The following is a 25,828-nucleotide window of genomic DNA, read 5'->3' as shown; positions in this document are numbered from 1 at the left end:
AAGACCCTCCACTAGCAAAAAGATTGCAACTTGCTGAAGGCTCAAATGGTCATCAGCATTTTTTAGCAGTTGAGTATTTTTTAAATTACAGTATATATGTCCATTGTCTTTATTAGACATAATGCTATTGCACATTTAATAGACTATGGTATAGTGTAAATATAACTTTTATATGCACTAGGAAACCACAACATTTGTGTGACTGGCTTTATTGCAATATTCACTTTATTGTGATGATCTGAAACTCAATCGGCAATATCTCTGAGGCATGCCTGTATTTAACATTTAATATTTTTAAGAGACTGTATTAGTTTGCTTGTGCTGCCATAACAAAATAGCACAGACTGGGTGGCTTAAACAGCGTAAATTTATTTTCTCACAGTTCCAGAGTCTAGAGGTCCAAAATCAAGGTGTTGAGAGGTTTGGTTTCTTGCAAGGCCTCTCTTCCGGGCTTGTAGATGGCCACCTTCTCACTGTGTCATTACATGGCCTTTTTGGTATATAGGGAGACATCATGTGCTGGTGTCTCTTTCTCCTCTCTTTGAAGGAAATCAGTCCTATTGGATTAGAATCCACTCTTAGGACCTCATTTCATCTTAACTACCTTCTTAAAGGCTCTATCTCCAAACCCAGTTTAATCAGGGGTTACGGCTTCAATATATGGATTTTGGAGGGACAGAATTCTGTCCATTACACCCTCCATAACCTGATATTCCTGACTCATCTCTCTTTACTAACACAAATGCTAAGATTCTGCCACGAGAATATTTCAAGCATAAAATGCACATCCTCCCTTTCTTCTCTAGTCAAGATTTTATCCAGCTCAAACTTCTCTGGTTTTCCTCAGTTCAATGCAGAAATAATTCATAGGCCATCTTTGCTCCTTTATAATGTTTTGCCTAAATCATTAATAAAGCTAACATAAGAATAGTATTTTTCAATGTTTGTAATTCTTTCGTGCCTAATGTTCCCTATTAAATATCACAATCGTTGTATGATACAATTATTAATAAGATCACTTTATGAATGTAGTAACTGAATCTGAAAGAGGGTATTTATTCATTCTATCACAATTGAGAACATTAAGGAATGAGCTTTTCGTAGATCATGGCACCATTCACTGATATATGAAACACTAAGAGTAAAGCAGGGTTTGTGGGAAGAGTCATGTTTAATTTGGCACATATTGAGTTTGAGGTGCCTATGACACATCCAAGTGTGTAAATATTATATGCTTACTTTATATAGCTAGTCTTGTGTTAATGTACAAGTTGGAATTTTATCTTCTCATTTCATAATGTTAGCACAAGTGCTAAAATGGCAAATGACCTCTTTTATTCTACGTCTTAAAGAATAATGCCATAATTATTTGTCTATTCCATACATGTTTCCGATATTCTTTTTCTCCCCATTATCCCCATACATTTCAAGTTAAAGACAGCCACTTTTTCGAATCATAGAAGTGTACAGGACCTGCCATGAATATGACCTTAAGAAATAACCTATATTTAGTTCTCTTATTTTACGGATGAAGAAAGCAAGGTACAGCTAGTTAAATGATTCACCCAGCATCACACTTATTGCCCATATAGGGACTAACATTCAGATTTTCTAATTCCTTTTCAAGAGATTATTTCATTAGACCCCTGATTCCCTAACAGTATTTTGCAGAACATAAATGATATAAGAAGTTCAGTGAATGAAATGATTCAAATGTGTCTTTTAACATTAAACACAATCCCCACTCTTGGGGAGAGTTGCAGTGAGTAACTTGTTTAAATTTACTTAACCCAGCATTTAATGACAGATCCCCTTTGCCACCATGTATTAATGTCAGTAGGAGATGCAATGGGGAGTGCTGCACTACGCCACCCTTGAATATGATGTTGGTGAGTTTGAAAGGGACTTGTATGCTCAGCTGGACAAGTATTATCCTGCTGAGATAAGGTTAGGATGATGCAGAAGGAAGTAGTTTCATTTGCTTTGCTAGATTTATGCTGCTATTAGAAGGCAGAGGACATATAAATGAAAAAGTTTTAGTAATAAATGAGTATGGGGTTGTTTTAATGACCCACCTAAAAGTTATTAATCTTATGACAGGGTGAGTTTTTGAAAGATTTGATTTCTTCTGGGTAAGGAGTAATGTAAATACACTAAATTAGGAGTCCAGGGTTTCCAACTGGAGAATTGTACTTTTCATGTTAGTTGCTAGGAACTAGGCAATAAAGCTGTTGTGCTTTTATTTGGCAAAAAAGTTTGAGGAAAGACAGGAAAATAATTAAACAGAGTAAGAGTTTAATGCTGAGTAATTAATTTTGTTGCCTGAAGTAGTAAAGATGGATAAAAAGAATTCATTATAATGGAAATCTCAGCCCAGGTTTACGGAAGCACCCTGACTTGAATTTGAAAGAAACAGAAGTATTATTAATAAAACTTACATATAAATAGGAAGTGAAAGATTATTAATGCAACCTATATACACCTCAGTGATACAAGTTTAATCAAAACCATAGACAGTCCTGAGAAAAACAATATGCTAAAATATGAAGTGTTATAAATACATGAAAGAACATTTACATAATTTTCCAAGTCATTATGACAAGAGAAAGGTATTTTCATCCAGCACCAGGTATAGATGCAAAACGTGATTCATTTAAATATTTATTTTATAGATAATTAGTGAATAAGAACAACTTTAATGAATATTAATTTCTATTTAAATGTTATACCTACTGAATAATTAAGCCAATAATTTAACAGTAAAATATTCCTTGTTAAAGATATGTCCTGCTAATTTAAAAATTTAAAAGATTTCAAATAAAAATTATAATGTGGGCCAGGTGTGGTGGCTCACACCTGTAATCCCAGCACTTTGGGAGGCTGAGGTGGGTGGATCACCTGAGGTCAGGAGTTGAAGACCAGCTTGGCCAACATGGTGAAACCCCATCTCCCTAAAAATACAAAAATTTGCTAGGCATGGTGGCGGGTGCCTGTAATCCCAGCTACTCAGGAGGCTGAGGCAGGAGAATCACTTGAAACTGGAAGGCGGAGGTTGCAGTGAGCCGAGATGGTGCCCCTGCACTCCAGCCTGGGCAAAAGAGCGAAACTCTGTCTCAAAAAAAAAAAAAAATTATAATGTGAAAGTGGAAAGGACATTCATATAAATGTCTATCCAAGATTTTGCCAGCATCACTGTAGCTGGAAACTAAGAAAAATCATAGATCAAAAAATTTCTTGTTTAAAAAAATACAGTTCGAAAGTACAATTTTTTCTTTTTTCATAACAAAGTAATCAAACTTATAACTACTATCTGTATATTAATGTAAAGGAAACAAATGTAGTGTTATATACACTACACCACTAATATTTACATACATTAATGGAGAAAGTCAAATGTGGAAACACCTCTGAACTTAGAAGTCTGCCAGTTACGAGCTCTATGTACATAGACCCTTCTGTGTCTTTCAGGAAGTGGAAGAATTACGTAAATTGTAATCAGCATGCAAATATTAGATATTTAACTGGAGCAGTCAGTACTACATCCCCGATCTCTCACTTACTGAGAGATAATGAATTCTTTATTTCCAGTAAAGGCAAGTTTTGTTCCTTTGAATCGTAATTATTGAGATCCAGTGATGTTCAAGGCCCCATGCTAGGATTATGAATAGACAGCTCTTTGCTTCCATAAATTTATATCCCAAAAGAAAAGCAAATAATGCTTTGCAAATACAATGATGATAGGAATTGTCATAAGCAAGTTACAGATAAGGTACTATGAAGCCTCAGAAATTATAATTATTACCTTCAATGGTAATGACTGGAGAAAGCTTGGCACGCACACTCTAACATGAAGGACAGGTATTTGATTTGCAAAAATAAGGCAAGGGATATTCTAAAGGGAATAAAGATCAAAAGGAATGCTATGGCTCTACTACAGGCACTTTGGGCAAGTCCCTCTAATTACAGTAAAGGGTACTGAAGAAATAAAATTAATTAAAATAAAATTAGAAATAACGTATAAATAGGAAAAAATAGCTAGTAATAAAGTATAAATTAACAAAGCCTTATTTGCAACCTAAAGATTTTAAATTAAGGGTTAATTTTAATTAGCCAAATACAAGGGTATTCTACAATGAAACTGCATGTTTTTGAAATTAGAGAACATAACGTACTATACTAAAACACAATTGATTAGAATTTATGAGTAAAAAAGTCAGAACTACTGTTGCATCAAATTCCCACAAAATGGCTTCTTGAGGTAAAAATAATACCCACTGTTGCATAAATGCCTTCCATGTGCTAGGAAGTACACCAAATCCTTTGCATGTGTTACTTTTACCATTTATTCCTTACAATATATGAAATGTATGCAATCTCCCTTTTAGAAAGAAAAAAGCCTAGATAGATAGGAGGTAACTTGCTAATAAGTGCAAAAGGTAGGAATATGGGCCAGTATGACCCACAGCTTGGCCTCTTAACTATGCATTACTGCATCCCAAAGTAATACGGTTTCCAAGGAGTACAGAAACCTTACAGAACCAAAATAAAAGCATGTATTTTTTAAAAAAAATCAGATTTTGCCCTTTCGTTTTAAATTCAAAGCTTGGGCAATACAAGCCCTCTTTTTTTAAGCAGCAGAAACATAAGTTTTCACATGAACTCAATTTAACTGCTAGTTAATGAGTAAAACCTAAACTTTAGTCCAGGTGTTGCCCACACACTCTGCAGTCTCAAAAACTGGAGATGAAAATGCTGTAACATTTACAAACAGGTTGCTCTGAATTTGTTTCCCTACAAATACCTTGTAATTCTGCGTTGCAGCTGGTAGAAGCATTTCTAATGCACATTATGCCACATTCTTTGCCATATTTTTAGGTACTAGTTGGTCTGACTTTGATTTATTGAAGTACAGAGGCAGACAGCCTCCAGCTTATGAGAAGCGCCCTACAAAGGCACGGATGTTACCGCACTGTGACTCAACCACTGCCTTATAGTTCTAGTTTTGCAAAATTAATATTGTAAAATACAAGCAATGGGCATATGTTCTAATTCCTAGGGCCTGGGCCTCAGAGCCTCCAGCTTAGCCCAGGGCAGTGCGTAGAGGAAGGAGGTATTCCTGGAGGTTAGAAACACGCCGATGCCCCTTCCCAATACAAAAACTACCACCCCACCAAACGGTCCCAGACGGTTCAGAAAGGTCAGAAGCTACTTCCACCCCTTTCCGTGGCTGTTTCCGCCTTCAATTTCACTTCCGGGGAGGGCACTTCCGGGCCCTCAGCCTTAAGGGGCGGGAGTTAAAGAGGAGTCGGAAGTGGCACCAGCACTTCCGGTACGGAAAGCTCGCTGCTGCCCCAACCTGGCTTGACAGGCGCGGTCTCTGCAAGTGGCTCTCAGCCCTTTCTGCTTCTTCCTGCCTCACCTTCCAATTCGTTTGCCGCCGCCGTCCCGCAGCTGCTGTTTCCGGAGTTGCCCCTTCCCCATGTTCCGGGGCAGGAGTCCGCAAAGCGAAGATCCGCCCGCCGGTTCCCCATCATGTCCGAACTGACTAAGGAGCTGATGGAGCTGGTGTGGGGCACCAAGAGCAGCCCCGGTCTCTCGGACACCATTTTCTGCCGCTGGACGCAAGGTACCGTGGCGGGGCTCTCTCACTTGCAGCCGCTGCTTCCTTTGCCCTGCGAGAGTCCGCCTGTGACGTCTCTCGCTCCAGCCCCTCGCGTGCCCCGCTCTCTGCCCCAGTCGCTGTGCTCAGCGCTGAAGCTGGACTTTCTAGACACGCCCTGCCTTGCCTTGGTGGGGAGAGTTTGAGTAGGAGAATGGTTACAGCTGCCACGAAATACCCGCAGCGCCTTTTCCATCCTCCGGGCTGCCCTTTGGCTGGGGAGGAGGAGAGGGTGGCCCCTTGCTGGGTTGCAGGGCGTGACACGGAAGATGCGCCCCGTGCCTCGGTGTCACTTTCTCAAGGGGTGCTGTGGCCTTCCGCATCTTTACCCCCTAACAGAGCTCTGTATTGGTGGTGGTTGGTCTATTTTTGGTGAGAAGGAGAGACGTCCACGGGAAAGTCCAAGTGGCTAATTCCAAAAAGCAGTTTTTCGTTTGTATTGCCATTATGTGGTTAGGCGTGGTACTCTGTGTATAAACCCTGTTACTTGCTAAAAAGTGTACTCTTGGCCCAAAGTATCCCCGTTTTTGATATGGTTTATTATCTGTCACGGTTAAAGAAGGAATATGGATCATAGTACTTCCTCGGCCGGTATACTTGTAACCCAGACAGGATTTTTACTTATATAAAGAGTCTTAGTACAAATAATAATGAAATAAAATAAGCATTTATTGAATTCTTGCACTGTAAAAGGCTGGGCGCTTTATACTAGTAACTATCCCTAATTCTTAAGTTTCGATAGGCAAACAACTGACACATTCCTAAAGGTGACTTAGGAAAGATGAGGTTAAAAGCATAACCTTGAGTCAGAAGGATCAATAATTTATGTATGTAAAACACTATTATTATTAAAACGTCTATTTAGGAAACACCTGTTCCCGGAATAGATTGGGCGGAATTTTGGCATAGTAAATATAAACCCTTATTTCAAAACGTGTATTTTGTAACAAAAATTCAGGATTTACGTAATCTCTCCCTCCCTCCCTCATGTTTGTTTTAAGAGCTGGTAAAATTACAATTATGATGTATTGTAAGTTGGGATATTTAGTCCCTCACTGTTGCTTTGCAGACGAAAAAAGTTAGTTGTAAAGGTAAATGACTGGGCCAAAGTTGCACAAATTGATAGAACTGGGAGTGGATTCCAGGTCTCTTGATTCCTAATATACCTGTTTTCGTTATCTTCCTTTGAGTTTCCAAACCCTACATGTAATGACTTGGTCTCTTTTTTTTCACATTCAATTATGTCGGTTACCTAATCTTGGGCATCTTAGAGGAAGATTTTATTTTAACACTTCCCACTTTGACTTACTTACTGTAATAGTAAGCAGCTCTAAAATACTGTGAAAGACTAAGAAAAAATTTACTTCCATTGTAATTAGTTAACATTTATTAAACATTTTACAAAGTAGAATAAGATAATATTCAGCCCTGTTTATATTTATACTGTAATGCAAATACAAGGAAGATTCAGGGTGGCAGTTCTAGTAATAGTTAAGAGCACAGTCTTTGGAATAGATGTACTTGGGTTCAGGTTCATGCGATTTAGCTTATTTAAGCTTCAGTTTCCTTCTCTGTAAAGTACAGATAATAGACCTTACAGAGTTGTTGTGAGGATTAGAGGCCATGTAAATAATTTAGGCGCTTAGCACACTATCTGATGTATAGTGAACACTCAGTATATGGTAACTGTTTTTATATTATTTTTAAAAGTGTTTAATTGTACACTACGCCAAATTCACTCTTTGGCTTTTTCCTGACAATTACAGTAAGCTGTTTATTTGATGGATAATCATTATTCTAAATAGAACTTTATAATGACTTATTAGAATGCTCTGTCACCTTTAATCGTGCAGAAATTCTTTAACAGGATTAGTTCCCTCAGTACCATTTCAAAATAAAGGATTTCTTTCTTTCTTTTTTTCGTTTACAGAGTGCAGTTAGTTATATTTTGGATATGTAGCTCTTCAAGGCCTTACACTGATTAGGATTTTAAGGCAACCAAACATATATTTTTGAAGTTATCACCTCTGAATCAGAGGGGTCCTGTTACTGGTTTTGGTATGTTAACTGTTGTATTCATTTGTTTGTTCTTTGAGGCCACTGGTAAATATTGCTGTGGCAGTCCTTTGGGATTGTGGGAACAGGCACAAGACACTGCTTTGCTGCATTACTAACGTGACATCAACTCTGGCTTTATTTCATAGTCTGTGATCGTGTCTTCAATTGACAACTGCAGTCTCATTAGTTTTCTGGAAGCAAGATACAGGTGTAAGATGTTTGGCATGAATATTTATACAATTATGTCTAGAGATATTTCATCTATGAAATTATATTGATTGATCAAGTTAAATTCTTTTGATATGGTTGTTAAAACAATAAGCTGCAGGAGTGGCACATAGTTGTTTTTAATTGGCTTGACATTTTTAGATAATTCTCTTCTACAAATCCCTGTTCGTTTTTAAAAATGTGGGGGTTTTTTTTTCTTCTTCTTCTTTTTTTGGGCCGTTTTAATTTTAAAGGCAATAAGCCATGTAATTTAAGGGCTTAAAGTTGGCAGGGTTTTATTTTAACTTGAAAATTTATTCTTCTCTCTGCTTTCCTCCTGCTCAATTGCCCATAGTACTTTTTAAAGAATAGCATATAATTTTCACTTGCTTAGCTCATTAACACTATTTATCCTCCCCCCTTCCCACAAACTACACCAGTGTTCCAAGCTCTTACAGTTGAGAGTCAGTAGGATGGGAGGGAAGACAAACAGTAAACATAACGTAGCATAAATTACACATGTACAATAAATAGTTTGAAGATGAGGAAATACGGAGTTCTGGGTGGGGTGTCCTGGTCAGGCCTCATTTTAAGATGAGATTTGAACAAACACATGGAGTCACTCAGCTAGTCATGCAGAAGTCGGAAGAAAGAGTGCTCCAGGCAGAACAAATGGTAGTTATAAAAAACTTCACAGAAAATACGCTTGGTCTGTTCAAGGACCAAGAAGGAAGTTAGTGTGGCAGGAGGGGGAATAAAGGAAAAGGAGAGTGATAAAAGATGATATAAGAAATGAAATGGCCCAAATCATATAAAGCTTTCTAGGCCATTAGAAGGACTTTCTCATCTTATACATGAAATGGGAGTCCTTCGAAGGTTTGAAGCAAAGGAGGGATACCACTTGACAAGTTTTTAAAGGATTGATCTGCCTGCTGTGTTTGAGGATAGACTGTAGTGGACTGGGACAGCAAGACCAGATAAGACACAATTGCAGCAGTCCAGGGGAGAAAAGATGCTATCATGGACTACAGTAGTGGTAGTGGAGATGGTGAGAAGCAGACAGAGTGACCACAACCAAACAGAACCAAAATAAGAATCAGCTAGACCTAACAGAAGTAGTATTTCTTGTATAAATAAAAACATTTTGACTTATTTGGAATTTATTTTCTTTTCAATATTGATTGCTTAGCTCAGTGTTTGGCAAACTTCTTTAAAGGGTGAGTGGCCTTTTTATTGCCTCTCAGCTCATTAATGCTATTGCAGCAAAAGCAGCCATGGTTAGTATGGGTGTGGCTGCATTCTGAAACATGAAAGCAGATGAGGGTTGTAGTTTGCTGACACCTGAGGGAGAGCGTAAACTCTTATAAGCCATTTTTCCTTCTTCCAATTATTTTCCTTCTTCCAGTTATTTTATTGTTTCTCCTAAAGACTAGTCAGAGAGAGATTTATTTTTGCTATTTGTGGCAGTACAGTGGGTGGGGTTTTTTTTTTTCTTTTTCCCCAGGGGAAGAGGGCCATGTAGGTGTAGTTGATTGAAATTAGAGCGTTGGGCTTTCAGTGTAGCACAATTTTTGTTACATAATATGAACAAAAATGAGATTTAACAAATAACTTAGGAAAATTGAGGGATCCATTAAAATATAAATATAAAATATATTAGGAGTTAATACAATTGGGTTACTTTAAGGTTTAAAGGCGTGTTTGGGTATTTATGTTAATGTGATTTACTGTTTTATCAAAGTAATAAAATGACACACCAGCATCATTAATTTTTCTTCCAAAGTGAAGCTAATACTGTGGATCACATCATTTCAAAGATTTTTTGTTGTTTTTGGAAGTTTTTAACATTCTCTTATATATTTTTTTCCTTTCTTCAACATACCTAAATTATAATTTGCCTAACAACCAATATTTCTTAATTCATAATTGGTAAGCATGTACGACAAAATTAATTCCTTGGTACTTTGAATATATAATTTGTTTTATTCAAATACTTCAAAGTGTCTGTGATAATATCTTATAATTGTACTATATTTTACAGCTTTTGAAAATCTTACCTAATCTTTGCAACAACCCTGAAAGATAGGAAAGAACAAATGTAGTTATCCTCATTTTTTAAGATGTGAAGTCCAGTTGAGATATTTGACTCAGCCAGGATGTCAAACTAAGTCTTTCTATAGCCTTGTTTACATGGAAGGTTAGAATTGTAGAAGGTATAGTTGTCAAAATGGTGTGCAAAATGTGTATATGTATAGTAAGTAATATGAAAACAAGAGATTGAAAAATTGCGATGAGGTTCATGGATCAGGTTTACCCTGGTTCTGAGCTATAAAATGTGAAAATGAGAAAGACTTTTCTGTGATCTGTAGTACAAAATTGTCTACGTAGGATTAGGTGTTTTAAGATGGATAATTTCAGACTTAATCAGGAAAAACAGCCATTTATGGTAAGTTAAGTCCTTTTAAAACTAGGAAATAATTTGAGTATGAGAACTCTTGACAAGAAAAGTAATGCTATGTCCTGAGAAATTCAAACTTAAGTAAAACCTTATTATAAAAAGAGAAGTCTACTTAGCATAGTCCTGTTTTAGGATAGAATACTTAATTTTCATTTAGCTGACTTTATTTCATTTTGGCTCTACTAGCCTTTGTCCATTATCAGTTAACACACTGGAATTAAACAGAATTTAGCATGAAGCATAACTGCTTAGAATTCACTCCATGGGCTTCTAATATTCAAAGTGCAAAAGCAACTCACTGTAACGCAATTCCAACTGAAAGCCCCACCCGTGGATAATTGAGTTACATGATTTCAATTTTTAAGGAAGGCAAGATCCATTACTAATTCACACTTTAATTTCATACACGAAAAGTTTAGCAGATCTTAATTTCGCCTCTGCACTTGGGTACAACACTAGGGGACCTTTCCTTATTCTCAGTAGGAGAAGAGCTGGCCAAACAGTGAAGATTTCATTTCTTGTTCCTAGGTTGGACCTTAAATTTGGTTGTTTTAACATAACCAGAAACCTTAGTTTTCACTTTCTTATTAAATTTGTTACATGCATCTTCTCTATTCCAGTTCTCCATTTGTCCTATTTTTGATCTCCCAGGGTGCCGTGTATTGCTGGAGAAAATTGTGTCCAGCACCAATACAAATGTAGTTAAATCTTAGCTGAGCCCTCAGTGCTTCACTTAGTTCTTTCCTTATGTTTTTCGGAATTAACACTTTTCTCAATTCTGTACCCTTCTCATTCCTCTCACTCTCAATATAACACCTGTTCACTTTTTCATTTTTCCTCATATGTTTAACTTAAAAGCCTTCTAAAAATTACTTCTTCTCCTAGGCCAGTGGCTCTCAAGTTTTTGGAACTCAGGTCCCCATTACAGTGTTAAAAATGATTGAGGACTTCAACTTAAAAAATTTAAAACTTAGTGAGACTCTTGGCATTGTTTTACATTTTTGCAAATCTCTTTAATGTTTATCATATTAGAAGACAGCTGGATTCCTACATTTGCTTCTCCAGTCTGTGGCAATATATTATTTTGGTTGAAGTGGATGCAGAAAATCTGGCCTCACATATGCAATTGGAAAAGGCATAAGAAGTATGGTAGTAGCCTTTTCAGATAATTACGCATAATCTTCTTTAATACCACATCAAAACTTGACATGTCAGAGTATTGTAGCGATTAGTTGCAATACGAAATCTAAAACCAAATCGTGTAACTTTTCATCCTCTGTTAAATTGAAATCCATTGGTCTGTCTTGCAGTTTGAATAGATGTCTTACCTCTGCATTAATTTATAGCAGTATACATCAGTGATTTGGAAATTATCAGTCTACTGGCTTATGACAATCTTCCAAATGTTAATGTATGTCATTATACCATACCAGAAGTCACGTGATGGTGATCACTGTTACCAGTGATCTCCTCAGAACAATCTGTAAACATTGAGAAGTTGTCAGACTCACAGTAGTGGACACAAGTGTTCCAAGCTACTGCTTGAAAGCTCGAAATTTTATCACTGGCTATTTTCCTTGAAATGTCAAGCTCGCTTATTTTTGAGAAAATGTCAGCCAGACACTCAAGTCTGAATAATTGTAGCTTATTAGTAGTTATACTAGGTAAAAGCAGCACTCCATTAAAAAAAAAAAAAAAGGTAGCTAGTTCAGCTTGCAATTAGAAAAAAATTACACATATACCTTTCCTTGAGATAACTTTTGACCATCATACCCAGTATGATGTGCTTTATGGTAGCAGATGTGCTTTATGGGTAGCTTCCATTTTGTCCCACAGAATATATATATATATATTTTTTTTTTTTTTTTATGAAGTATTTATTGATCGTTCTTGGGTGTTTCTCGGAGAGGGGGATATGGCAGGGTCATAGGATAATAGTGGAGAGAAGGTCAGGAGATAAACACATGAACAAAGGTCTCTGGTTTTCTTAGGCAGAGGTCCCTGCGGCCTTCTGCAGTGTTTGTGCCCCTGGGTACTTGAGATTAGGGAGTGGTGATGACTCTTAAAGAGCATGCTGCCTTCAAGCACCTGTTTAACAAAGCACATCTTGGACCGCCCTTAATCCATTTAACCCTGAGTTGACACAGCACATGTTTCAGAGAGCACAGGGCTGGGGGAAAGGCCATAGATCAACAGCATCCCAAGGCAGAAGAATTTGTCCTAGTCAGAACAAAATGGAGTCTCCTATGCCCACCCCTTTCTACACAGACACAGCAACAATCTGATCTCTCCTTCCTTTCCCCACACTTCCCCCCACTTCCTTTCAACAAAACCGCCATCGTCCTCATGGCCCGCTCCCGATGGTCGCTGTCTCTTCGGAGCTGTTGGGTACACCTCCCAGACAGGGCGGCCGGGCAGAGGCGCTCCTCACCTCCCAGACAGGGCGGCCGGGCAGAGGCGCTCCTCACCTCCCAGACGGGACGGCCGGGCAGAGGTGTTCCTCTCCTCCCAGACGGGGCAGCCGGGCAGAGGTGCTCCTCACTTCCTCCCAGACGGGGTGACGGCCGGGCAGAGGCACTCCTCACCTCCCAGACGGGGCGGCCGGGCAGAGGCGCTCCTCACTTCCCAGACTGGGCGGCCGGGCAGAGGCGCTCCTCACTTCCCAGACGGTGTGGCGGCCGGGCAGAGGCGCTCCTCCCTTCCCAGATGGGGCAGCCAGGCAGAGGCGCTCCTCACTTCCTCCCAGACGGGGTGGCGGCCAGGCAGAGGCGCTCCTCACTTCCCAGAGGGGGCGGCCGGGCAGAGGTGCTCCTCACTTCCTCCCAGACGGGGTGGCGGCCGGGCAGAGGCACTCCTCACCTCCCAGACGGGGCGGCCGGGCAGAGGTGCTCCTCATCTCCCAGACGGGGCAGCCGGGCAGAGGTGCTCCTCACTTCCTCCCAGACGGGGTGACGGCCGGGCAGAGGCACTCCTCACCTCCCAGACGGGGCGGCCGGGCAGAGGCGCTCCTCACCTCCCAGACGGGGCGGCCGGGCAGAGGCGCTCCTCACCTCCCAGACGGAGTGGCCAGGCAGAGGCGCTCCTCACTTCCCATATGGGGTGGCGGCCGGGCAGAGGCGCTCCTCACTTCCCAGACGGGGCAGCCGGGCAGAGGCGCTCCTCACTTCCTCCCAGACGGGGTGGCGGCCAGGCAGAGGCGCTCCTCACCTCCCAGACGGGGCGGCCGGGCAGAGGTGCTCCTCATCTCCCAGACGGGGCGGCCGGGCAGAGGTGCTCCTCATCTCCCAGACGGGGCAGCCGGGCAGAGGTGCTCCTCATCTCCCAGACAGGGCAGCCGGGCAGAGGTGCTCCTCACTTCCTCCCAGACGGGGTGACGGCCGGGCAGAGGCGCTCCTCACCTCCCAGACGGGGCGGCCGGGCAGAGGTGCTCCTCATCTCCCAGACGGGGCAGCCGGGCATAGGTGCTCCTCACTTCCTCCCAGACGGGGTGGCAGCCGGGCAGAGGCACTCCTCACCTCCCAGACGGGGCGGCCGGGCAGAGGCGCTCCTCACTTCCTCCCAGACGGGGTGGCGGCCAGGCAGAGGCGCTCCTCACTTCCCAGACGGGGTGGCCGGGCAGAGGCGCTCCTCACTTCCCAGACGGGGTGGCCAGGCAGAGGCACTCCTCACCTCCCAGACGGGGCGGCCGGGCAGAGGCGCTCCTCACTTCCCATAGGGGGTGGCAGCCGGGCAGAGGCGCTCCTCACTTCCCAGATGGGGCAGCTGGGCAGAGGTGCTCCTCACTTCCTCCCAGACGGGGTGGCGGCCAGGCAGAGGCGCTCCTCACCTCCCAGACGGGGCGGCCGGGCAGAGGCACTCCTCACCTCCCAGACGGGGCGGCTGGGCAGAGGCGCTCCTCACCTCCCAGAAGGGGCGGCTGGGCAGAGGCGCTCCTCACTTCCCATATGGGGTGGCAGCCGGGCAGAGGCGCTCCTCTCTTCCCAGATGGGGTGGCGGCCAGGCAGAGGCGCTCCTCACTTCCCAGATGGGGCAGCCGGGCAGAGGCGCTCCTCACTTCCTCCCAGACGGGGTGGCGGCCAGGCAGAGGCGCTCCTCACCTCCCAGACGGGGTGGCAGCCGGGCAGAGGCGCTCCTCACTTCCCAGATGGGGCAGCCGGGCAGAGGCGCTCCTCACTTCCTCCCAGACGGGGTGGCGGCCGGGCAGAGGCGCTCCTCACTTCCCAGACGGGGCGGCTGGGCAGAGGTGCTCCTCACTTCCTCCCAGACGGGGTGGCGGCCAGGCAGAGGCGCTCCTCACCTCCCAGACGGGGTGGCCGGGCAGAGGCGCTCCTCCCTTCCCAGACGGAGTGGCCAGGGAGAGGCGCTCCTCACCTCCCAGAGTGGGCGGCTGGGCAGAGGCGCTCCTCACTTCCCATAGGGGGTGGCAGCTGGGCAGAGGCGCTCCTCACTTCCCAGATGGGGCAGCTGGGCAGAGGTGCTCCTCACTTCCTCCCAGACGGGGTGGCGGCCAGGCAGAGGCGCTCCTCACCTCCCAGACGGGGCGGCCGGGCAGAGGCGCTCCTCACCTCCCAGACGGGGCGGCTGGGCAGAGGCGCTCCTCACCTCCCAGAAGGGGCGGCTGGGCAGAGGCGCTCCTCTCTTCCCAGATGGGGTGGCGGCCAGGCAGAGGCGCTCCTCACTTCCCAGATGGGGCAACCGGGCAGAGGCGCTCCTCACTTCCTCCCAGACGGGGTGGCGGCCAGGCAGAGGCGCTCCTCATCTCCCAGACGGGGCGGCCGGGCAGAGGTGCTCCTCACTTCCCATACGGGGTGGCGGCCGGGCAGAGGCGCTCCTCACTTCCCAGATGGGGCAGCCGGGCAGAGGTGCTCCTCACTTCCTCCCAGACGGGGTGGCGGCCGGGCAGAGGCGCTCCTCACTTCCCAGACGGGGCGGCCGGGCAGAGGTGCTCCTCACTTCCTCCCAGACGGGGTGGCGGCCGGGCAGAGGCGCTCCTCACCTCCCAGACGGGGTGGCCGGGCAGAGGCGCTCCTCCCTTCCCAGACGGAGTGGCCAGGGAGAGGCGCTCCTCACCTCCCAGAGTGGGCGGCCGGGCAGAGTCGCTCCTCACTTCCCATAGGGGGTGGCAGCCGGGCAGAGGCGCTCCTCACTTCCCAGATGGGGCAGCTGGGCAGAGGTGCTCCTCACTTCCTCCCAGACGGGGTGGCGGCCAGGCAGAGGCGCTCCTCACCTCCCAGAGTGGGCGGCCGGGCAGAGGCGCTCCTCACTTCCCATAGGGGGTGGCAGCCGGGCAGAGGCGCTCCTCACTTCCCAGATGGGGCAGCTGGGCAGAGGTGCTCCTCACTTCCTCCCAGACGGGGTGGCGGCCAGGCAGAGGCGCTCCTCACCTCCCAGAGTGGGCGGCCGGGCAGAGGCGCTCCTCACTTCCCATAGGGGGTGGCAGCCGGGCAGAGGCGCTCCTCACTTCCCAGATGGGGCAGCTGGGCAGAGGTGCTCCTCACTTCCTCCCAGACGGAGTGGCGGCCAGGCAGAGGCGCTCCTCACCTCCCAGACGGGGCGGCCGGGCAGAGGCACTCCTCACCTCCCAGACGGGGCGGCTGGGCAGAGGCGCTCCTCACCTCCCAGAAGGGGCGGCTGGGCAGAGGCGCTCCTCACTTCCCATATGGGGTGGCAGCCGGGCAGAGGCGCTCCTCTCTTCCCAGATGGGGTGGCGGCCAGGCAGAGGCGCTCCTCACTTCCCAGATGGGGCAACCGGGCAGAGGCGCTCCTCACTTCCTCCCAGACGGGGTGGCGGCCAGGCAGAGGCGCTCCTCACCTCCCAGACGGGGCGGCCGGGCAGAGGTGCTCCTCATCTCCCAGACGGGGCAGCTGGGCAGAGGCGCTCCTCACTTCCTCCCAGACGGGGTGGCAGCCGGGCAGAGGCGCTCCTCACATCCCAGACGATGGGCGGCCGGGCAGAGGCGCTCCTCACTTCCCATATAGGGCGGCTGGGCAGAGGGGCTCCTCACATCCCAGACGATGGGCGGCCAGGCAGAGATGCTCCTCACTTCCTAGACGGGTGGCGGCGGGGCAGAGGCTGTAATCTTAGCACTTTAAGAGGCCAAGGCAGGAGGCTGGTAGGTGGAGGTTGCAGCGAACCGAGATCACACCACTGCACTCCAGCCTGAGCACCATTGAGCATTGAGTTAGCGAGACTCCGTCTGCAATCCCAGCACCTCGGGAGGCCAAGGCAGGCAGATCACTCGAGGCCAGGAGCTGGAGACCAGCCCGGTCAACACGGTGAAACCCCATCTCCACCAAAAATACAAAAACCATTCAGGCGTGGCGGCACGCGCCTGCAATCCCAGGCACTCGGCAGGCCGAGGCAGGAGAGTCACAGGAGCCCAAGGCAGGGAGGTTGCAGCGAGCCGAGATCATGGCAGTACAGTCCAGCTTCGATAACAGCTGGAGACCGAAAAAAGAAGGAGAGGGAGACCGAAGAAAGGGGAGGGAGAGGGAGGGGGAGGGGGAGGGGAGGGGGAGGGGGAGGGCACAGAATATATTTTTAAAAGGACATTGTATTCAAGATAAAGATATAATAAAATTAGTAATTTTGACTGCAGCAGTAAGTGTGTTCTTAAATTGACTCTGTAGTTGTGTGAGGGCATGGGGGTGTTTTTTAGGACAGTGACCACTAGGACAGCTTGATGTTACTGTCTTGATGTGTGCTAAGGAACCAGAAATGTAATACACCATAGCTTTTTTACCATCACTGTGAATGTCAACACAGCGAAAGGGGCAAATCATGTCTTAGTTTTATCATGTAAATAATTGTAACCTCCAGTGGGCCCCCTGAAAGGTCTCTAGGACTTCCGGGGTTATCTGTGGACCACCTTTAAAAGTCTTTCTCAGCTGTTTTTCAGGACTTGGAGACCTTAAACTTCCTCTTTTCCATATAATCATTCTTTACCTTTTCTAAGTCATGCCCTTCAGTCGACACAATTAATAATTCTTTATCCAACTACTCTTCAAGCTATCATTCTTTTTTCCCTTCTGCCAAACTTAAATATAGTTGTCTGTTGGTGTCCAAGGGGTAGTGGGTTCAAGGATCACCCTGCAGATACCAAAATCCACAGACGCTCTGCAGTATTTGCATATAACCTACACACAACTTCCCCTGCACTTTAAATCATCTCTAGATTACTTACGATACCTAACACACTGTAAATGCTATGTAAATAGTTGTTACATTGTATTGTTTAGGGAATGATATGAAGAAGAAAGTCTGTACATGTTTAGCACAGACCCAACCATCCTTTTTTTCCCACCCTCAAATATTTTCCATTTGTGTTTGGTTGAATCTGTGGTCGCCAAACCTATGGATATGGATGGCCAACTGTAGTTTGGTTTTACTCTTTCTTTTTCTAATTCGAATTACACTTCAACCTTTTAAAATTTGGCTACCCTCCCCAGTGCTGTAAATTTATATTTTTAGTATTCCCAATGACATGATTAATCTAGTTTTTTAATTTATATCTTTATTCAGCAGCATTTGTAATAGTTGACTACTCTTTGCTTCTGATTTTTCCTTTCTAGGAGCTCAGTTAATGTGCTTTTCTCTTATCCTCATGTTTATCAGTCTCGTTTGCTGACTCAGCCTCTGCTCACTTTCTAAAGTTCCCAACTTCATTATTTTTGTTCTGCAAGTTCTCATTCACTTTAACTGACATGTTGAAGATGATTGAAATTGCTGCCTCTAATCCTAAGTCCTGCGCTGAACTACACACTTATATCTCCGATTTCTACAAGTTGCCAAATGGTTATCTCACATTTTTGAGACTGAACTTGGTATTCCTAGAAACAAACACTGCCATTATCTTCCGTGCCAAAATGTCAACAAGCATTAGTTGAGCAATAGCCACAGTATGATGTCAACATTACTGTGGGAAAACAGTGACCAGTAACATAGATACGACACCAGTCAGGCAAGGCAGATGATTAACAAGTAAACAAACAATAACTACAGATTATGATAAGTACTGGTTGTGCTGGGGGATGACAGGAGAGACTACTTAGGTTTGTAAGGAAATATCCCTATGAGGAATTAACACCTAAACTGAGACCTGAAAAATAAGGATTTATCTATATGGAGAGTAGAGGAAAGAGAATTTTCATGTAGAGAGAACAGTGAGCATTGAGGCTACAGGTAAAGTTTCTGGGATGTTCTGAGGACCTAAGGTCACAGTAGATAATGACTGTAAATGTAAACAGAGTCAGCTGGATTGATGGATCATACAGTGTCTTCTAGACCACAAAAAGTTTGGGTTTATTTTAATTGCAGTGAGAAGCCATTGAAATGTTTTAAGCAGGCTGTGTCAAAATCTGATTTCCATTTCTAAAATATTCTTCTGGCAACTGTATGGTGAATAGTTGGGGACTGGACAGGAGGGAGGAAGGAATAGGGAAACGTGGTTGGAAACTCTTGACAGTATTTAAGGTCAAAGATTATAGCAGTTTGAACTATAAGGTGGACTGGAGATGGGATGGAAATGAACACGATAAAGATGCGTTTTGAAGCCTTGAAGCAGGCAGACCTTATCTTAGGGTGAAACCTATAGATAAGTTTGAGTTTTCCAGACAAATGGTTAGCAGGTGTATTAAGCAGAAGAAACATTTACAAGGGGTAAGAGACATAGAGAAAATGAAATATCTCAGGACCTGAAAGAAAATGTGCCCAGAGTCCAAAAGGGAGAATGGCAAAGGGTGAAGAGGGAGATGCAGGCAGAAGCCAGATAGTACAGGACCATGTTAAGGGACTTAGACTCTGTCTATGTCTGGAGTCTTAATCTGGGCTATATTTGGGAATTACGTGGTTATAACCAGTAATGGAATGTCTGGGAGTAGATGAGATTACTCAGGAAAAATACGTAGAATGAAAGGAGTGTAGATCCTAAAACCAAGACCTGGGGAACATTAGCACTTAAAAGCAGTGATCATGGAGACAGAAGAACTAGAAAAGCAAAACCTGGAACAAAAAGCCAAGGGACAAAAGTTTCGCAGGTTTGTGGTCAGCATTTCAGATTGATTCTTTGGGAGGTTAAATAAGATAAGATTTGGGAACTAGCCTGTACTGATGACTGATGAACTTGGGTGAGAATGAGTTTGGTTCACTTATCGGGGGAACCAGCCCCCAGTATTTCAATGTAGGTTCTTTTGTATTTTCCCTAAGTGTTGGCCGGTCTGAGAAACAAAGGGACAGAGTACAAAAGAGAGAAATTTTAAAGCTGGGCGTCTGGAGGAGACATCACATGTCAGCAGGTTTCATGATGCCCCCTGAGCCACAAAACCAGCAAACTTTTATTAGCGGTTTTCAAAGGGGAGGGGTTGTACGAATAGGGTGTGGGTCACAGAGATCACACGCTTTAAGGGCAATAAAATATCACAAGGCAAATGGGGGCAGAGCGAGATCACAGGACCAGGGCAAAATTAGAATTGCTGATGAAGTTTCATGTCCTACTGGGCACGCATTGTCATTGATAACATCTTATCAGGAGACAGGGTTTCAGAGCAGACAACCAGTCTGACTAAAATTTACTAGGCAGGAATTTCCTAATCCTAATAAGCCTGGGGGCGCTACAGGAGACTGGGGCTTATTTCATCCCTTATCTACAACCTTGTAAGATAGACACTCCCAGAGCAGCCATTTTAGAGACCTCCCCCTGAGAATGCATTCTCTTTCTCAGGGCTGTTCCTTGCTGAGAAAAAGAATTCAGCGATATTTCTCCTATTCGCTTTTGCAAGAAGAGAAATATGACTGTTCTGCCCAGCTCCTAGGCAGTCAGACCTAATGGTTATCTCCCTTGTTCCCTGAACATTGCAGCCATCCTGTTCCTTTTGGATGCCCAGATTTCATATTGTTCAAACACACATGCTCTAAAAACAATCTGTGCAGATAACGCAGTCATCACAGGATCCTGAGGTGACATACATCCTCAGCTTACGAAGATGATGGGATTAAGAGATTAAAGACAGGCATAGGAAATTATAAGAGTATTGACTGGGGAAGTGATAAATGTCGATGAAATCTTCACAATTTATGTTCAGAGATTGCAGTAAAGACAGGCATAAGAAATTATAAAAGTATTAATTTAGGGAACTAATAAATGTCCATGAAATCTTCACAATTTATGTTCTTCTGTCACAGCTTCAGCAGGTCCCTCCGTTCGGGATCCCGACTTCCCGCAACATTCACTCATGGGTCGAAAATGATATTAGTGAGGGTTAAGTAAATTGTGAGGTAAGAAAATTGAAACAGGGTATATATAGATGACTAGCTGGGCTTTGGGAGGACAAGAGTGATGGAGTGCTGATTGGAGTTTTTGGTGGAATCTTAAGGTTTTGTTTTGTTTTAATATGTTAGATAAATGTTTATATGCTTCCTGGAAGAGATTGAAGATAAAGAGAGGAGATGGGATGGAATGGCACCCCCTTTGGCACCTTCTCCATTGCTCTCACCTGGTGTCTCAAACTAGAAACTTCAGAAACAGCTGTAATATTTTTTGTACCAAGCCTTTGCCCCACTTAACACATAGTAAATAAATTTTATTTTTACCTCAGAAATATTATTTGAATATAGTTTCTCTTCTCCACAGTAATGTTGCTTTCATTACATCAGCATCATCTCTATAGGGATGTTGAAACAACTTCTTCCTGATTCTCTTCCTTTAAAAAAGGAAAAAGAAAAAAAAAAACAGTAAGATGATATTACTGTTTTACTGAAAGATCTCTGCTGGTTAAGTCCTGGTTCTTTGGCCCTTTGCAATATTAACCAGTTGTCATCTTTCCTGCTGCCTATTTGCTGGCACCTCCATCCTACCCCCATACTACCCTTTAGCTACGTTAAATTTTCTCTGATTTATAAACATTACGTCCTCTTGGAAAACCTTTTTGCTTTAATTAAGGTATTTTCTTTAGTTGAATTCCATTCATTCACCTTTGCCTCTCTGGCAAATTGCTGTTCAAGATGAGCCTGGAAGTTATGATAGAATAGAGCATGCCTTTCTGTATCCACAATACTCTGCATTCTTCTCTTACAACATTAGTTTATTCCTTTATTTTAGTAATTATCTGTTCATATGTCTCTCTTCACCTGGACTAGTGGCTCCTCCAGACCAGAGACTGTGTCATCCAGGCATATATCCTAGATGATTGGCATATATCCTAGATGATTGGCATAATATCAGATGTTCATTAACCTGAACTGATTTGGCTGAATGTCTGAATAGTAACAATTAATGGAATTTATAGATTCTTAGCATTTTGGAATTGGGATTGATTATTTTAATGAGAACACTGAGGCCCAAGCAGGTGAAATGATCTTCACAAGGTTGTCCAGATGGTCACTGGGTTCTCCTAACTTCTGACCCAGGGCCCTCTGAAGAACTTCCACTAGCTGCTATCAGTCAGTGCTGGTTGGGTAATATTTAAATTAAGGTAGAGCCAATATAAACACATGTACTGTCTACAATGGCATTTTAATTTTTTTTTTTGAGATGAAGTCTCACTCTGTGGCCCAGGCTGGAGTGCAGTGGCACGATCTCAGCTCACTGAAAGCTCCACCTCCCAGGTTCATGCCATTCTCCGGCCTCAGCCTCCCGAGTAGCTGGGACTACAGGCGCCCGCCACCATGCCTGGCTAATTTTTTGTATTTTTAGTAGAGATGGTGTTTCATCGTGTTAGCCAGGATGGTCTCGATCTCCTGACCTCTTGATCCACCCACCTCTGCCTCCCAAAGTGCTGGGATTACAGGTGTGAGCCACCGTGCCCAGCCAATACCATTTAATCTTTAGCTTATAGAATGTGACTGAAAGATTGAAATGATAGAATGATATGGTATTTACAGAGTTCTAAAAATTGTCTGAATTTAGTAGAGTATCTAGTCCCCTTAGATGAAAAGTCAGATTCAGTGTCATTTTACTAAAGTCCGTACTTTATCCTCCTAAAGGAGTTCCTGGGTGCAAAATTGTGTGAGTATATGTACTCTTATGTGCATTTGGGAGTGGGAGCGCATAGGTTCTATAGTTTTTTTTTTTTCAAAAGTTTCCTTGATCCACACCTCATGACTTGAAAGTATTTTGCTGTTGTGATAAGTGATCATTCTCAAAGCAAAGTACATGAAAGATTCTTTTAGCTGCTACTTGAATTATATTTTTAATCTTTCCTACTTGCTTTCATTTTTAGGGTTTGTGTTTAGTGAATCAGAGGGATCTGCATTAGAACAGTTTGAAGGTGGCCCCTGTGCTGTTATTGCACCTGTTCAGGTAACATAGATCCTTTACCGACTCCTTAGAGGGACATGTTGAAACGTTTCATATTTGTTGTTTTCTAATGTTTGTACTCCATATAGTGATTATGACACATGATCAATTAACTCTTAACTTTGCTCATGTAAATTACAATATCCAAAATAAAAATGAATTCAGAATATCGATGAGTTGTACAATAGTAGCCTTTTGACTATCTTTGTTTTCAAGGAAAAATAATAGGCGTTCCCTGACTTTCAGAAAATTAGGAAGTTTCTTGACTGTAATTGTACTATTTTCATTTGTTCAGTCTGTAAAAGTTATTTTCTAAAGTTGAAGATGATTTCATATTTTTATGGCCTATAACTTTTTCAAATTTGAAATAAGTTGGCAGCTTATGCTATTTTATACTATAGCTTTGGCTTTTCTGAATAAAATTTGTAACAACTGATTTCAAACAATTTCAAAAACCAAAAAGGTTTTTTCTTTGCACAAAACATAGGGTTTATCGGAATGTCTTTATTTGATTTGGAATCTTGGTGTGTAACATTGTTTGAATTTCAAAGGCTGACACTTAATTGTTAAAACCAAGAATTGAATTCTCAGTTTATGGTAATACTGATGATGTCTGTGAATGACAGTGTAACTTTAGAACTGTTATAAAAGAACTGTTATAAAAAATACAGCTAATTTATTGTTTATGTTTTAAACATTGTGTTTTGAAAATATATATTTAATGTGGCATTTATTATTCATTGGGTATAAAGAATGCATTCTGGCCGGGCGCGGTGGCTCATGCCTGTAATCCTACCACTTTGGGAGGCCAAGGCGGGCGGATCACATGGTCAGGAGATCAAGACCATCCCTGCTCACACGGTGAAACCCAGTCTCTACTAAAAATACCAAAAATTAGCTGGGCGTGATGGTGGGCACCTGTAGTCCCAGCTACTTGGGAGGCTGAGGCAGGAGAATGGCGTGGAGGCAGGAGAATGGCGTGAACCCAGGAGGTGGATGTTGAAATGAGCTGAGACCACGCCACTGCACTCCAGCCTGGGCGACAGAGCAAGACTCTGTCTCAAAAAAAAAAGAATGCATTCCTAAACTGTTGGCTACAAAGTAAATTTGTTTCTCAGAACTTAGGCTCTATATACTTACATTATTAAAAATATATTTCTGTAGAGGAAAAAACATTATGGTTGATTCCAAAATATCTTTTATAGATCATTATTTTTTTAAGTTGATTTTTTTTTTTGCATTAGGAGAATTTTTTTTAAAATGAAAAATTTGAATGGCTGAATCTTGCCTTGGAATTATGGAATGTGAAGAATGAAATTTAACTACAAATTAATCATTATAGCTGTTGTACTGAGTAACTGAAACAACTTTTGGTTGCCAGTAGGAATGTTACCTGAATTTGAAGATTGCTTGTTATGTCCATATGTAAATTAGATGATGTAAATACTGCCCCTCTTGGTCAGTAATAGCAAGGTTTTTGTTGCAAGTGCATGAGTATAGTTAAATGGAGGGTATACCATAGGAGTTTCCTGTTTTATAAAATACAGTATATTTCAGTAGTGGTAGTTATTTTTGCAATTGGGGTGCTATGCAATGATGGTTATATTCAAAATCCTGAACCTACTTTTTTATACCTTTGAGGTAGTAATTAAGTTTAAGAATCACGGCTGTGCATGGTGGCTCATGCCTGTAATCCCAGCACTTTGGGAGGCCGAGGCGGGTAGATCACCTGAGATCAGGAGTTTGAGACCAGCCTGGCCAATGTGGTGAAACCCCATCTCTACTAAAAATACATAAATTAGCCGGGTGTGGTGACAGGCAGCTGTAATCCCAGCTACTTGGGAGGCTGATGCAGGAGAATCACTTGAAACCAGAAGGCGGAGGTTGCAGTGAGCCGAGATCACGCCACTGCGCTCCAACCTGGGTGAAAGAGTGAAACTCTGTCTCAAAAAAAAAAAAAAAAAATCACATAGGCCAGGCACAGTGGCTCACACCTGTAATCCCAGCACTTTGGGAGGCTGAGGGAGGAGGATTGCCTAAGGCCAGGAGTTCAAAACCAGGCTGGGCAACATAGTGAGATCCCCTGCTCTCAAAAAAAAAAAAAATTGAAAAAATTAGCTGTGTGTAGTAGTGCACACCTATAGTCCTAGCTACTCCGGAGGCTAGAAGGGGAGGGTCTTTGAGCTCAGGAGTTCAGGGCTGCAGTGAGCTATAATCATGCCACTGCCCTCCAACCTGGGCAATAGAGCGAGATCCCATTTCTAAAAAGGAAAAAAAAAGAGTCACGTAAACTTTGTAGAGAATTTTGTTTGTATTAATATTTCAGTGTAAAAAAACTAAGTTATTAAGGAGACCAGAAGTGAACAAGTACATATATTAAAATGTTTTTAGAGTATAAAAATTAGAGCATGATACTGTGTAAGAAGAATAGGCAAAATAATGGAACCAAATAGATAAAACAATCATATACCTCATTACCTGTAACAATTTACCAGGAATTTATCACACCAGGAATAAAGAAGGAGCTAAGATCTGGTGAAATAAAATAAACTTTCATAAATCCCATCGATATGACTTGTTAGCACTTTGAGGGGAAGAGAAGTTTAGGTCATTTTGTACCATATATCAAATGTATTCTTGGAATAATATTTAACCATAAGAAACTTAATGTATCATGAACACTCTAAGAAAAACAGTGACTTCCAAACTAAGAAATATTTGCAGTAAATATTAGCAATAAAGGGATATTGTCTTTCTTATATAAATAACTTGTAGAAGTTAATTAGAAAAACGCTAAGATTCGGGGGTGAAATGGGCATAGATGTGCAGTTGTAACAGGTGGAATGATGCTTTACAGCCAAATAATCAGGATGCTCACCCTCACTAGGAAGCCGGGAAAGTAAAAATAAAACTAACTAGGTTCTATTTCTTACTTTTTCTCATCTTTAAAAATGAAATTATAATTGCCAGTGCATGTAAGGGTGGGACGATGCTGGCACAGTCATACACTGCTATATAGTACAAATTTGTGGGTATGAATTTTAAATTATAATTGGAACCATGACAATGCAGATTCTGATGCAATAGTTGTGTTTCTGTGAGTCTTTTCTAAAGAAATATTTAATATGGAAAAAGTTGTGTTTAAGAAGGAGT

At 43.0% G+C, this 25,828-nt stretch overlaps 2 protein-coding genes across 2 annotated transcripts in view; both read left to right on the top strand.

Annotated features, from left to right (window-relative positions):
* Nucleotides 1–2,286: 2,286 nt before the first annotated feature.
* The window catches only part of LOC129047172 (ubiquitin carboxyl-terminal hydrolase MINDY-3-like), a 90,460-nt gene continuing 66,918 nt past the window's right edge, over nt 2,287–25,828 (top strand). Inside the window, exon 1 of the mRNA XM_063727495.1 lies at nt 2,287–5,626. The gene's annotated coding sequence lies outside the window, so the exon portion shown is untranslated. The remainder of the gene's footprint in view (nt 5,627–25,828) is intronic.
* MINDY3 (MINDY lysine 48 deubiquitinase 3) overlaps nt 5,347–25,828 on the top strand; it is an 87,395-nt gene continuing 66,913 nt past the window's right edge. The window contains 2 exon segments of the mRNA NM_001131840.1: nt 5,347–5,626; nt 22,599–22,678. Coding sequence (NP_001125312.1) covers nt 5,533–5,626; nt 22,599–22,678 — 174 coding nt within the window. The 5' untranslated portion in view covers nt 5,347–5,532.

This window comes from Pongo abelii, chromosome 8, assembly GCF_028885655.2.
Source record: "Pongo abelii isolate AG06213 chromosome 8, NHGRI_mPonAbe1-v2.0_pri, whole genome shotgun sequence".
NCBI classification, from domain to species: Eukaryota; Metazoa; Chordata; class Mammalia; order Primates; family Hominidae; genus Pongo; species Pongo abelii.
The sequence above is the reverse complement of the archived record's forward strand: the minus strand, read 5'-3'. Positions and strand labels throughout refer to the sequence as shown.